The 16,225-nt window shown below is 42.3% G+C and overlaps 1 protein-coding gene across 5 annotated transcripts in view; it reads right to left on the bottom strand.

Annotated features, from left to right (window-relative positions):
- The window catches only part of LOC139392055 (catenin (cadherin-associated protein), alpha-like 1), a 139,416-nt gene extending 125,097 nt beyond the window's left edge, over positions 1-14,319 (bottom strand). For all 5 annotated transcript variants that reach the window (XM_071139716.1, XM_071139720.1, XM_071139718.1 and 2 more), the window contains exon 1: positions 14,020-14,319. In XM_071139716.1, the coding sequence (XP_070995817.1) occupies positions 14,020-14,115 (96 nt within the window). In that variant the 5' untranslated portion in view covers positions 14,116-14,319. The remainder of the gene's footprint in view (positions 1-14,019) is intronic.
- Between the last annotated feature and the right edge of the window lie 1,906 nt (positions 14,320-16,225).

Genomic DNA, 16,225 nt, shown 5'->3' with positions numbered 1-16,225 from the left:
GCTGATAAAATAGGTATGCTTGCCGCTGACTTTCGACGCCGATTTGCTGACTTTGAAGCACAAAAAAGCAGGTTGGAACTGCTCGGTAACCCATTTGCTGTTGACGTGGAAAGCTCACCACCAAACCTCCAAATGGAGTTGATTGACCTCCAATGCAATGATGCACTGAGGGCAAAATATGCGGCAGTGGGTGCTGCGGAGTTCGCCCGTTTCCTCCCCGGCACAATGCCCCAGCTGCGCATCCAGGCTGCTCAAACGTTGTCTATGTTTGGCAGCACATACCTGTGTGAACAACTGTTTTCTTTGATGAACCTGAACAAAACATCACACAGAAGTCGACTTACTGCTGAACACCTCCACTCAATTCTGAGGATTTCTTCAGCTCAGAGCCTTACCCCGAACATTGATGAACTTGTGGAAAAGATGGGACACCACCAAGTATCACCCTCAACCTCAAACAAGTGAACATTACTGTGCAATCACATATTTAGAGTTTTTACTCAGTTCAAGTTTAAAAGTTAAAATTTAATATTTGTTTTCACTGCATGTTACTTCTCCTTAAACAAAGTGTTGTTTTTGATTAATAGATTTTTGCACTTTATTTTTTTGTATTTCAATCCAATTATATTTTAAAAATATTTCAGTTGAGTGGATGATAGAAAATTGCTATTATTGTTTTTTCTTTGAAGTAAATTTAGCCCACTTTTGCTAAAATAGAAAATATAGTCTACTGATGGTGCCTTGAATACCGGTTTCTTTCATTTAATGTTCATGTTATGGGGATATTTATATAAAGGAAATTTGTCTTTTGTGTCTGTTGAAAATTAAAGATTACTGACAGAGCCATAAGAAAATATTGCTTTATTTATCTGATCATATTGTAATATATTTGTTAGGTTTTCAGTAGGTTCAATTAGGTTCACTAGACTATATGCGTCATTTAAAAAATTTTCAATGAACATTCGAACAGTCCGGCCCTCGTCTTGTAGCTGATTTTTTTATTTGGCCCTCCGTCCATTTGACTTTGACACCCCTGCTCTAGATAAACTAGTAATATCATCAACCATGTGTAGTTAACTAGTGATTATGATTTATTGATTTATTGTTTTTTTATAAGATAAGTTGAATGCTAGCTAGCAACTTACCTTGGCTTCTTACTGCATTCGTGTAACAGGCAGGCTCCTCGTGGAGTGCAACGTAAGGCAGGTGGTTAGAGCGTTGGACTAGTAACCGGAAGGTTGCAAGATTGAATCCCCGAGCTGACAAGGTAAAAATCTGTCGTTCTGCCCCTGAACAAGGCTGTTAACCCACCGTTCCTAGGCAGTCATTGAAAATAAGAATGTGTTCTTAACTGACTTGCCTAGTTAAATAAAGGCTAAAATTATTTTTTTTAAATAAAGATCAGCCAAATCGGTGTTCGGATTAATTCCGATTAATCGGTTGACCTCTAGAAGAGATGTAAGGGAAGAGACGGAATAAGGCAAGAGGGGAAGAGACGGAAGAGGGGAAGAGGGGAAGAGACGGAATTAGGGCAAGAGGGGAAGAGACGGAAGAGGGGAAGAGGGAAAGAGACGGAAGAGGGCAAGAGGGGAAGAGACGGAATAGGGCAAGAGGGGAAGAGACGGAAGAGGGGAAGAGACGGAATAGGGCAAGAGGGGAAGAGACGGAAGAGGGGAAGAGACGGAAGAGGGGAAGAGGGGAAGAGACGGAATAGTGCAAGAGGGGAAGAGACGGAATAGTGCAAGAGGGGAAGAGGGAAAGAGACGGAAGGGGGCAAGAGGGAAAGAGACGGAAGAGGGAAAGAGACAGAAGAGGGCAAGAGGGGAAGAGACGGAAGAGGGAAAGAGACGGAAGAGGGCAAGAGGGGAAGAGACGGAAGAGGGAAAGAGACGGAAGAGGGAAAGAGACAGAAGAGGGCAAGAGGGGAAGAGACGGAAGAGGGCAAGAAGGGAAGAGACGGAAGAGGGAAAGAGACGGAAGAGGGCAAGAGGCGGAAGAGGGGAAGAAACGGAAGAGGGAAAGAGATTGAAGAGGGAAAGAGACAGAATAGACGGAAGAGGGGAAGAGTGGAAGAGATGGAATAGTGCAAGAGGGGAAGAGACGGAAGAGGGGGAGAGGGGGAAGAGGGGGAGAGACGGAAGAGGGGAAGAGACGGAAGAGGGAAAGAGACGGAAGAGGGAAAGAGATTGAAGAGGGAAAGAGACAGAATAGACGGAAGAGGGGAAGAGACGGAAGAAGGGAAGAAACAGAAGAAGGGAAGAAACAAATAGTGCAAGAGGGGGAGAAACGGAAGAGGGGAAGAGACGGAAGAGGGAAAAAGACGGAAGAGGGAAAGAGATTGAAGAGGGAAAGAGACAGAATAGACGGAAGAGGGGAAGAGACAGGAGGGAAAGAGACGGAAGAGGGGAAGAGACAGAAGAGGGGAAGAGATAAAAGAGGGGAAGAGACAGAAGAAGGAAAGAGACAGAAGAGGGGAAGGGACAAATAGTGCAAGAGGGGAAGAGACGGAAGAGGGAAAGAGACGGAAGAGGGGAAGAGACGGAAGAGGGAAAGAGACGGAAGAGGGGAAGGGACAAATAGTGCAAGAGGTGAAGAGACGGAAGAGGGGAAGAAACAGGAGGGAAAGAGACGGAAGAGGGGAAGAGAGAAGAGGGGAAGAGATAAAAGAGGGGAAGAGACAGAAGAGCGATAGAGGTATGATAGCGGGAAATTGTGGTCATAGGAAGGGGGTCCAAGATTCCCTAATATGACCAAACCACCTGACCAACTACTACATGTAACATAAACAAATTCTTATTTACAACGATGGCCTAGAAATGTGGTGCATCGAAACAAAATACATTGTTGACAGATCTGGGTTTCAAATTAAATCTTTGGTGATGGCCTGCACTAGCCATCTCATGAGTAATCAAATCAAATCAAATTGTATTTGTCACATGCGCCGCATACAACAGTGAAATTATTACTTACAAGCCCTTAACCAACAGTGCAGTTTTAAGGGAAATACCTAAAAATAAAAAATAGTTAAGTAACAAATAATTAAAGAGCAGTAAGGCAGTATTGTTTAAAATGTTCATTCACACAACACCGAGTCAGCTCCAGGCTAGCGCATGTGTTTTTATAGCTGATCTGATGTTATCTTACATTTGCTCTGCCTGTTCTGTGCCTCATGGTTCATGGTGTGTGATGCACACTGGCTGACTGCATCATTCTCCACAGTGCAGAGCAGAGCAGAGTTTGCTTTGGCCTCACACAGAAGCCTATGATGAGGAAACCAAAAAACAGAGGCCTCAACTCACATAGTTAGCCTGAAGTCGACTGTGAAATAATTGATCAGATATGGCCCTGGTCCTGGTCACCCGTGTTGAGCTATAGCTAAACAAACATCATGCTGAGAGAATACAACCGCTTACCACAGGCAAACACGCTTGACCACACTGCACACCACCACACACACATTTCCCTCCTATCCCAGAAGGTGTTTGGTGTGGTAATCCTCTGTGGCTTGCCTTTAAGCCGTGGAGTCATTCATCTTCATTACAGTCATGGCTAGAAGAAGCAGATCTGTTATGCTCTCAAACTAGGTTAATGCCTCTACTGTCTGTCTGGGAATAAAAAACGACTTTTCCACCTGGGTGTTTATCATGTCATTCCGTTGCTGGGATGGGTACATTACTAGCCTGGAATCCACACTGATATGCTGGTGAAACAGAGTATATCCCGTTGGATTCTAGACTAGGACATTACTGCACAGGGTGGTTAGTTCCTCTCTAAAACTACGTTTTCATTTTAGCATTAAACATTCAGAAATAGATGGTACAGGAGCACTCAGACACCAGAGAAAACGTTATGCAGCATTTTCTCGTTATTCTGAGGTGTTGTCAGAGTGGTTATTTGACAAAATAGGTAACGTTATCAACAATTGACTGAAAGCCTATCACTGAGGTGTTGTTATGGTAATACATATTTGATTTTATTCCAGACTGTGAGCAAAAATAACAAACTCCTCCCTTTCTCAGACCTTTTGACCGTTCAGAAAAACTGCAAGTGGCGCAGAAGTTACGCAAGCATGCCAACTCAACTTAACCAACTTGGACAGAGAAAGGATTTCACAGCCCCAATTATAAGAGAACATATTTTAAGAAACTGTGCTTAGTCTGGCAGAAAAACAACAGAGCCAGCACAAATATGTTATAACAAGGCTTTGGGTGTCACAGGAGTTTAAATGTTTCCAGATGAGATCAAAGACTCGGGTGTAATTTATTAGCCCTGTTTTCTTCCCACAAGACCCAAACCTCCAGACAACACCACCACCTCCACCCACGTTTCCAGTTAAGACACAGACCCCCGTGTCAGACCTATACTCTACACGGGAACGTTTCACTAAATGAACACCTCAATTATATAGCCAAAGACCAGAACTATTATTTGACTAATCGTGGCTTCAAAACAGTAATCGGATGTGAAAAGGAAGCACAAAAGCAGAACTAGATGATCCCTAATTGCCCACCAGCCTACTGTGTGGACCACATCATAGGTAAGGCTGCACATAGGGCTGGTTGAGACACATTTAGGGCTGTTCCCGACAAAAGAAAATCTTGGTCGACTAAGAGACGTCTATTCTTTTGACCAATTGATTGGTCGGAATTTTAAAACGTGTATTTTTCCATATATAGACACATCCTATGAGTTTTAATCAAATCAACTATATGCACTGAGCTTGTCTGATGCTTTAAGCGAACTGTTTGATGAAATAATTAAGACACACAAATGACAAGAGGGAGTGCCGAGCCTGGCTCAGACTTGCTGCGCGGTGTTTAAAAAAAGACAGCGATTGACTGTGACTAGCACCCGCTCTCTCTTCCCTGCATCAACAGTGTGTATCACGCTGTCAGTGTTGCTGAAGCGGCAACATAATTACAGACATTTCTGACTGAAAAGTTATGTTACCGAAATCTCTCATTTGTTTAGGAAAAACATTCCCTATACCCTCAACTAGGGCTGGGCGATATGGCAAATTAATTATCACGATATATATATATATATATATATATATATATATATATACAGTGCCTTGCGAAAGTATTCGGCCCCCTTGAACTTTGCGACCTTTTGCCACATTTCAGGCTTCAAACATAAAGATATAAAACTGTATTTTTTTGTGAAGAATCAACAACAAGTGGGACACAATCATGAAGTGGAACGACATTTATTGGATATTTCAAACTTTTTAACAAATCAAAAACTGAAAAATTGGGCGTGCAAAATTATTCAGCCCCCTTAAGTTAATACTTTGTAGCGCCACCTTTTGCTGCGTTTACAGCTGTAAGTCGCTTGGGGTATGTCTCTATCAGTTTTGCACATCGAGAGACTGAAATTTTTTCCCATTCCTCCTTGCAAAACAGCTCGAGCTCAGTGAGGTTGGATGGAGAGCATTTGTGAACAGCAGTTTTCAGTTCTTTCCACAGATTCTCGATTGGATTCAGGTCTGGACTTTGACTTGGCCATTCTAACACCTGGATATGTTTATTTTTGAACCATTCCATTGTAGATTTTGCTTTATGTTTTGGATCATTGTCTTGTTGGAAGACAAATCTCCGTCCCAGTCTCAGGTCTTTTGCAGACTCCATCAGGTTTTCTTCCAGAATGGTCCTGTATTTGGCTCCATCCATCTTCCCATCAATTTTAACCATCTTCCCTGTCCCTGCTGAAGAAAAGCAGGCCCAAACCATGATGCTGCCACCACCATGTTTGACAGTGGGGATGGTGTGTTCAGCTGTGTTGCTTTTACGCCAAACATAACGTTTTGCATTGTTGCCAAAAAGTTCCATTTTGGTTTCGTCTGACCAGAGCACCTTCTTTCACATGTTTGGTGTGTCTCCCAGGTGGCTTGTGGCATACTTTAAACAACACTTTTTATGGATATCTTTAAGAAATGGCTTTCTTCTTGCCACTCTTCCATAAAGGCCAGATTTGTGCAATATACGACTGATTGTTGTCCTATGGACAGAGTCTCCCACCTCAGCTGTAGATCTCTGCAGTTCATCCAGAGTGATCATGGGCCTCTTGGCTGCATCTCTGATCAGTCTTCTCCTTGTATGAGCTGAAAGTTAAGAGGGACGGCCAGGTCTTGGTAGATTTGCAGTGGTCTGATACTCCTTCCATTTCAATATTATCGCTTGCACAGTGCTCCTTGGGATGTTTAAAGCTTGGGAAATCTTTTTGTATCCAAATCCGGCTTTAAACTTCTTCACAACAGTATCTCGGACCTGCCTGGTGTGTTCCTTGTTCTTCATGATGCTTTCTGCGCTTTTAACGGACCTCTGAGACTATCACAGTGCAGGTGCATTTATACGGAGACTTGATTACACACAGGTGGATTGTATTTATCATCATTAGTCATTTAGGTCAACATTGGATCATTCAGAGATCCTCACTGAACTTCTGGAGAGAGTTTGCTGCACTGAAAGTAAAGGGGCTGAATAATTTTGCACGCCCAATTTTTCAGTTTTTGATTTGTTAAAAAAGTTTGAAATATCCAATAAATGTTGTTCCACTTCATGATTGTGTCCCACTTGTTGTTGATTCTTCACAAAAAATACAGTTTTATATCTTTATGTTTGAAGCCTGAAATGTGGCAAAAGGTCGCAAAGTTCAAGGGGGTCGAATACTTTCGCAAGGCACTGTATATATTCATTTTCATTCGATACCGATAACTAACATGATATTAATCAAATCATGTTTAAAAGGGCCATTTCTGCTTCAAACTCAAGACTGTCTAAACAAACCAAAGGCTTTAATGATTCTTATTTATTGTCAGATGTAGAACTCACAAATAACATTAACTCCACTTTTCATAAAGGTATAAACCCTTACAAGTTATGAACAAGAAATACAAAATAAAAAAAACAAATAGTGCAAGTCAATATGCATTTAGGCTGTTAGCCTAATAGCACATCACAGTTGAAGTTGGGGTAGTTGTTGTCTTACAGGTTACAAGAAAGAAAGAAATGTATGTCTACTGTCTCTGGCTTTAAAGCTGCCCTATGGCAGGCCACAATGTTGCCACCTGTGCTAAAAACACAATTCTGGGCGGGAGCTAGTCGCAGGAATGCACAGGTAGCGCTTTCCAGGTGGCTGACTTTGGGAAAGTGTTTTTGGTGGATCTTCCACCAGTCCAGTGAATTGGTTTCACTGTTAGCATCAGGAGACTGAAGGTAGCAGCTGAGTTCGTTGGATGTGGCAGGGCTTGCAAACCATTACAGACTACAAGGGGAAGCACAGCCGAGAGCTGACAAGTGATACGAGACCCTAACCAACAATGCAGTTTAAAAAAAAATATGGATAAGAATACGAGATAAAAGTAACAAGTATCAGCAGTAAAATAACAATAGCGAGACTATATCCAGGGGGGTACCAATACAGAGTCAATGTGCTGGGGCATCGGTTAGTTGAGGTAGTACGTACATGTAGGTAGAGTTATTAAAGAGACTATTCATAGATGACAACAGAGAGTAGCAGCGGTGTAAAGAAGGTGGGGGGGGGGGGGGGGGGGGGGGCTGCAAATAGTCTGGGTAGCCATTTGACTAGATGTTCAGGAGTCTTATGGCTTGGGGTAGAAGCTGTTTAGAAGTCTCTTGGACCTAGACTTGGCGCTCCGGTATCGCTTGCCGTGCGGTAGCAGAGAGAACAGTCTATGACTAGGGTGGCTGGAGTCTTAGACCATTTTTAGGGCCTTCCTCTGACACAGCCTGGTATAGAGGTCCTGGATGGCAGGAATCTTGGCCACAGAGATGTACTGGGCCGTTCACACAACCCTCTGTAGTGCCTTGCGGTCAGAGGCCGAGCAGTTGCCATACCAGGCAGTGATGCAACCAGTCAGGATCCTCTCAATGGTGCAGCTGTAGAACCTTTAGAAGATCTGAGGACCCATGACAAATCTTTTAAGTCTCCTGAGGGGAATAGGTTTTGTTGTGTCCTCTTTACGACTGTCTTCATGTGCTTGGACTATGTTAGTTTGTTGGTGATGTGGACACCAAGGAACTTGAAGCTCTCAATCTGCTCCAAAGCAGCCCATTGATGAGAATGGGGGCGTGCTACGTCCTCTTTTTCCTGTAGTCCACAATCATCTCCTTTGTCTTGATCACATTGAGAGAGAGGTTGTTGTCCTGGCACCACACGGCCAGGTCTCTGACCTCCTCCCTATAGGCTGTCTCGTATTTGTCGGTGATCAGGCCTACCACTGTTGTGTCAAATTTAATGATGTTGTTGGAGTCATGCCTGGCCGTGCAGTCATGAGTGAACAGGGAGTACAGGAGGGGACTGAGCACACACCCCTGAGGAGCCCCTGTGTTGAGGATCAGGATGTGTTGTTACCTACCCTTACCACCTGGGGGTGACCCGTCAGGAAGTCCAGGATCCAGTTGCAGAGGAAGGTGTTTAGTCCCAGGGTCCTTAGCTTATTGATGAGCTTTGAGGGCACTATGGTGTTAAACACTGAGCTATAGTCAATGAATAGCATTCTCCCATAGGTGTTCCTTTTGTCCAGGTGGGAAGGGGCAGTGTGGAGTGCATAATGATTGCATCATCTGTGGATCTGTTGGGGAGGTATGCAAATTGGAGTAGGTCTAGGGTTTCTGGGATGATGGTGTTGATGTGAGCCATGACCAGCCTTTCAAAGCACTTCATGGCTACAGACGTGAGTGCTACGGGTCATTTAGGCAGGTTACCTTAGTGTTCTTGGGCACAGGGACTATGGTGGTCTGCTTAAAACATGTTGGTATTACAGACTCGGTATTACAGACCCTACCCCAACTTGCGCTGGGTAGTAGCAAAATACGTCAAATCTGTCTTGAGCTGTTCCTCAACGTTTTCCCTACACTCGGCGTAGAGTTTAGGCAGTGCGGTGTGAGAGAAATGTTTGTGGCCAGGGAGCACATACCTGGGGTCAATTAAATTGATAAACCTCTTGAAACCTTCCTTTTTGACTGTGCTAATTGGTAGCATGTCCTTAGAAATGCAAAGCATAATAGCATTTGTGATGTCTTTGTGTCTTTTCGATGTTTGCTCGTAGGGCATAAACGCTGTCAGTGTTGACTGCTTCGGGGGAACATCCCTATATTGGCTGGTGTTTGAGGGGCGTTTATCAATACCGTGGCACAAACTCAAACTTCCTGCATGTTCCAAAGAGTGATTTTGCTTCAGATGGTGAAAAAGGTTTGTCGTATTACCAGACTTGGTAGCCACCGGTCTACGACACAATTTGCACCGAACATTGCTTTGCTCTTTGTCGGACTTCAAAAAGCCAAACCACTTCCAAATAACTGAAACAGTTGAACCCTTTTTTTACCAATAATTTATTTGTTGGAAGCTGCTCCTTCTCCATGATTATCACTGCCACTGTTTTCACCTACATCACTAATTTTTTGTGGTTAATAGTGTTTTTTAGTGGGCGTATATCTCTCCACGTGCATATTGTCACTTCTCCGCACGTTCCTGCTGCGTCACAGAGGTGAAATGGACCTAATTATTCTATTTCAACATAATCTAAAAGTATTCTAAACGTTTTTGTATTGTTATTGAGTGAAGTAATTACCTCGATAATTATTGAGATTGATTTATCGCCCAGCCCTACCCTCAATGCGTTCTCTCCTTATGTGACACATGTACGCATCACATGCATGTGACCAATAGGGCCTTTGCATATCATAATCACATCAATAAATTGGTACATCGTAACACATGATAGCAAAATCAATGAAGAGTATGTGACAAATAAACTTGAAAAGGGAATGTTTACTGATTGCTCAGGTGGTAAAGGGGAAGTCAGATATGTGGAATAAATGTGACTAGTTGTGGAAAATACTGGAGCTCAAGAAAAGCAAGGTAAGGAGCAAGTGTTGCATGCATATTAGGCCTATGTGTGACAAACAGGTTCTGTTAGAATACAATCTACTTTTTCTGACCGTTTGGAACAATGTAGACAACATTAGATAAATTATAAGTGTACCAGAGAGTCTGTGGTAAAGTTTTTTTGTTTTTTGTAAAGCCGCATTCCTGAATGCAATTTCCGAAATGGAATGGTTTAGTCCTATTTATTGTTTACGCTAATTATTCAATGGTCGCTTTATTTTATGTTCAAACTAAAATGCTTGAATGCATTTCACATCATGAATGACTCGTATGATGTGTGATGACATGAACAAATAAATGATTGATTGATACAGTAGCCTATATACTGTAAGTATTAAAATAAAGGCATAAGTAAGTTACGGTATTAAGAATAAACAGGATGCTCTCTTAGACTTACAGCTCGATGGTGGTGATACAAGGCTGCTATAATAAACCTACTAAAGATGATAATAATAATAATAGTAATAATAACAATAAAAAGGAGATTTGCTGCCTCCACCACATTGTTCTCAAAAACAATATGCTGGTTAACTTTGCTATTATGCACATAGCAACATGGTCTAGGAAAAGGCGCCAATTCATCAGCGCAGTGATGTGTTTCAGAACCGCGGACAGCGACCACTATCCAACGCTGGAGAAAGCGCATTTGTTGTAAAATAATATTCTTTTTTATTTGTGTTACACCATTGCTCTTACATAATTTAACCATATACAATTTCAGTAGCACATGTTTTTTAGACTGATAGACTGTGCCATCCCCACAGCCTCCACAATGGATCAGTCCACTCAGACTGGCACCAATCAGACAGGTGTCTTGTACACCATGATTTGTAAAAACAAATGTGGCTACTGCTCGACTAAAGAAATATTTGACCAGATCCTGAGAGTGGCCACAGTGACGGAGGGTGCAAAAAGACAGGTGAACGGACGGACAGACAGACAGGCAGGTAGACAAACAGATAGCCAGGCGGTCAGACAATCAGACAGGCAGGCAGGTAAACAAACAGATAGCCAGGCGGTCAGACAAACAGATAGCCAGACGGCAGACAAACAGATAGCCAGATGGGCAGACAAACAGGTAGACAAACAGATAGCCAGGCGGGCAGACAAACAGATTGGCAGGTTGTTGTAACCTTGTGTGTGCATACATGGTGCGGGACCATAGAGATAGAATATTGTAGCCATAGAGACACAATATGACAATGTTCTATATTATGTTGTTCTGAGCGTGTATAAAAGTGTTCCATTTCATTCTGTGGTTGTAGAGGTGAGCAAGCCCAGCAGTACATCTCCCTCCCATCTACTAGAGATTACATGCTGATGGGAGTAGAGCTGATAACAGAACAGAGGCTGTGAGAAGATCAATGTCACAGTGTACAGACAGGGGTGGAATCTGCACCAGAATAATCTTCCCAGGACTTTTCTCAGTGACACAGACTTTTCATCCACCACCCCCCCCCTCTAACCACCCCAGTCCCAAAGGAAAGCCCACACAATGCAGGCAGTCAGATAATCATCCAGAACCCCCTTCTCCAACCCCCCAACCCCACTCCCAAAGGAGAACCCACACAATGTAGCCAGTCCCTCACAATCTACTTCTGCCCTCTATACAACAGAAGCCTCACTGCAGGGAAACTTGTGTATTACATTTACATTGTATCATCAACACTGTCTGGTTGCATGATTATCTCCAATGACATCATGTCTTTAACAACAACAACAAATATGGAGAAAACATTTAGCAGAGATTATCTGCATCGCAAACGATTGCTATGGGGATTCTTACAAGGGGAGAGAAAATGTAATTGTTGAGCAAACATTTTGTCCTTGACGCTTTTGTTACATCTAAAACAGCAAGAATGTGAATGTCATTATAGCACGCCCACACGATGATCTTCCTCACCACCAGAGAGAATATAGGAAACTTGAAACAGACCATACAGCTTGATTTTGCAGCACTATAGCCTTACATTCAGTAAGTTGGCTGTGCAAAGTGCATGAATGACACAATAACAACTCTGCTAGTTTTTCAAATGAGTTGCTATGAAAAGTTAAGCTAGAAAAGGACTTTTCAGCTTTCCTTGAGAAAGGCAGAAACATTGATTTTACAGCTCATGTACAACCTGCTTCTTCACTTCAGATACATGGAATTAAAAAGCACACAGCCCAGTGCTAAATGAATGCATTGGAATGACAAGAGTATCCTAGACCTACGTCATGCAGCTCTCCTCTTGAGAGGGGTATCCACAAGGACCACACTAGTGGCCTTATCTTTCAAATGAGCCAGTGCCAATAGAGGGAGGACCCAGGCTTTGACACCCCTCTGAGGGGGAAGGGTCCTGGACAGAGACCCCCCTCACCACTGTATTGTCTGGGACTCTGTAAACCCTCATTGGAGAGGTGCCCCACTGCCTCTCTTTCCACTGTAGATGAATAGAGACACACCAGTAGATATTACATGTCTCTCTGAACCTTCTCCAATAGCCACTACCTCTTAAACAAGAAAACATTAGCATTTATGTGATTCTCTCTCTCTCATTCCCCCCATTGATGTGATACAATGCAAGCTGGCCATGTGACTTGCTGGAATTGGAAATCAGCCTAGAGGTCACACAAGAGCATAATGGGTTAGTTTTACACATGCTGACACAGGAGCTATTTGTGAAAATCTGATTATGTTGTTCATCTGAGCTGGACAAATCCTATTTCTCAATGGGGATAATAGACATACATTGCTTATAGCTTAATCTATAGAACTGTAATAGGCTATGATTTTAAACTGCAGAAGAGCAGGCACTTTTTGTTATGTGATGAACCCCTATTAATCTAAGACTAGGCAGGGTAGCCTAGTGGTTAGAGCGTTGGACTAGTAACCGGAAGGTTGCAAGATCAAATCCCAGAGCTGAGATGGTACAAATCTGTCGTTCTGCCCCTGAACAGGCAGTTAACCCACTGTTCCTAGGCCGTCATTGAAAATAAGAATTTGTTCTTAACTGACTTGCCTAGTTAAATAAAGGTAAAATTTTAAAAAAATAATTAAATGGTTGGTTGGTATGCCAAATTAGAGTTATTGATTGAAAAACAAAACAAGTATGTCAAAGTAATTAGAGGGAAGTCAGATTGCTGGGGCAAACTGGGTAAAACTATTGATATTCAGAGAAACTTGCATGTCTTGCATGGGTATAGGCTCATGCAAGTTAACATAAATTCTGAGAATATAGGCTATTTGTAACTTTTCTTCTACATTTTGGGGTCAGCCCCGTTGTGCACTAATTAGAAGGGGAAGAAACAAGGAGAAATGTTCACAGACAATTTGATACATGAAATGTACTGAAAATAAACAGTTTCCACAATAGTTCATCAATGAGCAAATTACACATTGTAGCTTTAGTAGGCCACCCTTTGAAACTTCCTTGTGATCATGTCCCCACATTCTTTCCCAAGTTGAGCCCTATGCAATTAAATAATTTGAGACTTTCACAATAGAATTAGACCATATATAAATAAAAAAAAATGTGGAGCCCTTACAGCAGTTGGATATTTCACTGGGTACAAATTCCACCCTTAAAAAAAGATTGCAGTTTTGAAACAGCTGTAAAAGTGCAATAACTGCGGTCAACTGTGGGTTTATTGACGCAGTAATTACAGAATACTACACTCTAACTGCAGTTACACTGCAAAATTACTACAGTAACAAAAAACGGTTATTTTGGACGCAGTAGTTGCTGCATACTGCAGTTATACTGCACTCTAAATGCAGTTATACTGCAGTGTACTGCCGTTATACTGCACTCTGACTGCAATCTTTTTTCGTCAGGGCAAAACTTCTCAACAACATGAACATGCGGCGGCCTCCGCGTAAACAAACGGGAACAACGCAGTTATTCCAATGCACCGTCATTCAATCACATCTATCAAACTTTCACATTTACAGAAATGTCTGAATAGTTTAAACAATCGACGACTTGAGAGTGAAAGTGCAATGCAGTCTCCTTCAATCCACAACACACAGCGTTAGCTTGGTAAATGAAACAAAATAACAATTCGTCCTTTAAGAATGTTCATGGACAAAGTTTCACTCTTTCGTTCTGGCGCACAACAACTCACCTGCGAGACCAATGGGATAAGTGTTTGTTCCACCGACCGAGTTTTGATTTCCAGTCCGGAATCAAAGTTAACACTGCTGCAAGGAGATGAAGCCATTCCAGCCGATCTCTCTTTATTACACAATGCACTACTGGGTTACCGCTACCTGGCTTAACGTTTCAGTAAATTAGCGTAAAGTAATGTGTGAAAGTATTTGGGGTTTATTCCTCTAGTTACACGGTCGACTGACTGACTCTAAAGAAGCATACCGTTTTAATCCACTCGTGTTCGGCTGTGCTGCATTCTGTGCGCCCGCTAATATCTATGTAGTTTACTCAACTACGACAGGCAGAGGAGTCTGCAGCAACTAGCTAGAGAGTGGGTTGGCTCTCCAGGACTATAGCCGTACGAGTAGGAACTGACAGGCACGCACATACACGCACACAAAGGTTGTAACGATCGCTCGAGAGAGAGAGCAGGGGGACTGGGGACATGGACGTTTTAGTCTCTTATTTACAGAGCTCATTTCAGTTTGTCTTAAACTCGTACAACATGGTTTATTGTCCGCATAGCCTTTAGCCTACCCTAGTGTTTTGTTTACATGGTAGTAACCCTTGACTAGTTTATGTAATATTCCATGACTCTCTCACCCGGACAGTTTTACGGGACAAGCATCGAAGACAGCTCTCTCTATACCTTCAAATTTCACAAGTAAACTTCATAACAGGCGTTTGCTCAAGCTTATTGGAAGAATGAAGACATGTATGTAACAAGGTGTTTGCAGGAATGTGAGTCTTTGATGTGTGTTAGCCATCTCTTTAGTGATTGGCAGCCTGATAGACTATACAGTATATTAAAAAATAATAATAATAATATAATAATAATAGTAAAAAATTAAGAAAAACCCTTGAATGAGTACTTTTTTGTTGTTGACTGCTACTATATATATATATATATATATATTTTTTTTTCTACATTGTAGAATAATAGTGAAGTCATCAAAACTATGAAATAACGCATATGGAATCATGTAGTAGCCAAAAAGGTGGTAAACAAATAAAAATCTGTTTTATATTTGAGATTCTTCCAAGTAGCCACCCTTAACCTCGATGACAGCTTTGCACACTTTTGACATTCTTTCAACCAGCGTCATGAGGAATGCTTTTCAAACAGTCTTGAAGGAGTTCCCACATATGATGAGCACATGTTGGCTGCTTTTCCTTCACTCTGCGGCCCAACTCATCCCAAACCATCTCAATTGGGTTGAGGTCGGGTGATTGTGGAGGCCAGGTCATCTGAGGCAGCATTCCATCACTCTCCTTGGTCAAATAGCTCTTACACAGCCTGGAGGTGTGTTTTGGGTCATTGTCCTGTTGAAAAACAAATGATAGTCTCACTAAGCCCAAACCAAATGGGGTGGAGTATTGCTGCAGCATGCTGGTTAAATGTGCCTTGAATTCTAAATAAATCGCAGACAGTGTCACCAGCAAAGCACCCCCACACCATCACACCTCCTCCTCCAAGCTTCACGGTGGGAACCACACATGTGGAGATCATCCGTTCACCCACTCTGCATCTCACAAAGACAAAGTGGTTGGAACCAAAAATCTCAAATTTGGACCCATCAGACAAAAGGACAGATTTCCACCGGTCTAATGTCCATTAACCATGTTTCTTGACTCAAGCAAGTGTCTTCTTATTATTGGTGTCCTTCAGTAGTGGTTTCTTTGCAGCAATTCAACCATGAAGTCCTGAATCACGCAGTCTCCTCTTAAAAGGTGTTGTTGAGATGTTGATGTTGAGATGTGTCTGTTATTAGAGGCTGGTAACTGTAAAAAATTATCCTCTGCAGCAGAGGTAACTCTGGGTCTTCCTTTCCTGTGGCGATCCTCATGAGAGCCAGTTTCATCATAGCGCTTGATGGTTTTTGCAACTGCACTTGAAGAAACTTGAAAGGTTCTTGAAATTTGCTAGATTGACTGACCTTCATTTCTTAAAGTAATGATGAACTGTAGTTTCTCTTTGCTTATTATTTATTTATTTTTTAACCATTATTTAACACGGCAAGTTAGTTAAGAACATTAAGAACAAATTCTTATTTACAACGAAGGCCTACCCTGGCCAAACCCTAACCCGGATGACGCTGGGCCAATTGTGCGCCACCCTATGGGACTTCCAATCACGGACGGCTTTGATACAGCCTGGAATAACACCAGGGTCTGTAGTG

Source organism: Oncorhynchus clarkii, chromosome 32 (assembly GCF_045791955.1).
Source record: "Oncorhynchus clarkii lewisi isolate Uvic-CL-2024 chromosome 32, UVic_Ocla_1.0, whole genome shotgun sequence".
Classification (NCBI taxonomy): Eukaryota; Metazoa; Chordata; class Actinopteri; order Salmoniformes; family Salmonidae; genus Oncorhynchus; species Oncorhynchus clarkii.
This window is presented reverse-complemented; position numbering and strand designations above follow the sequence as displayed.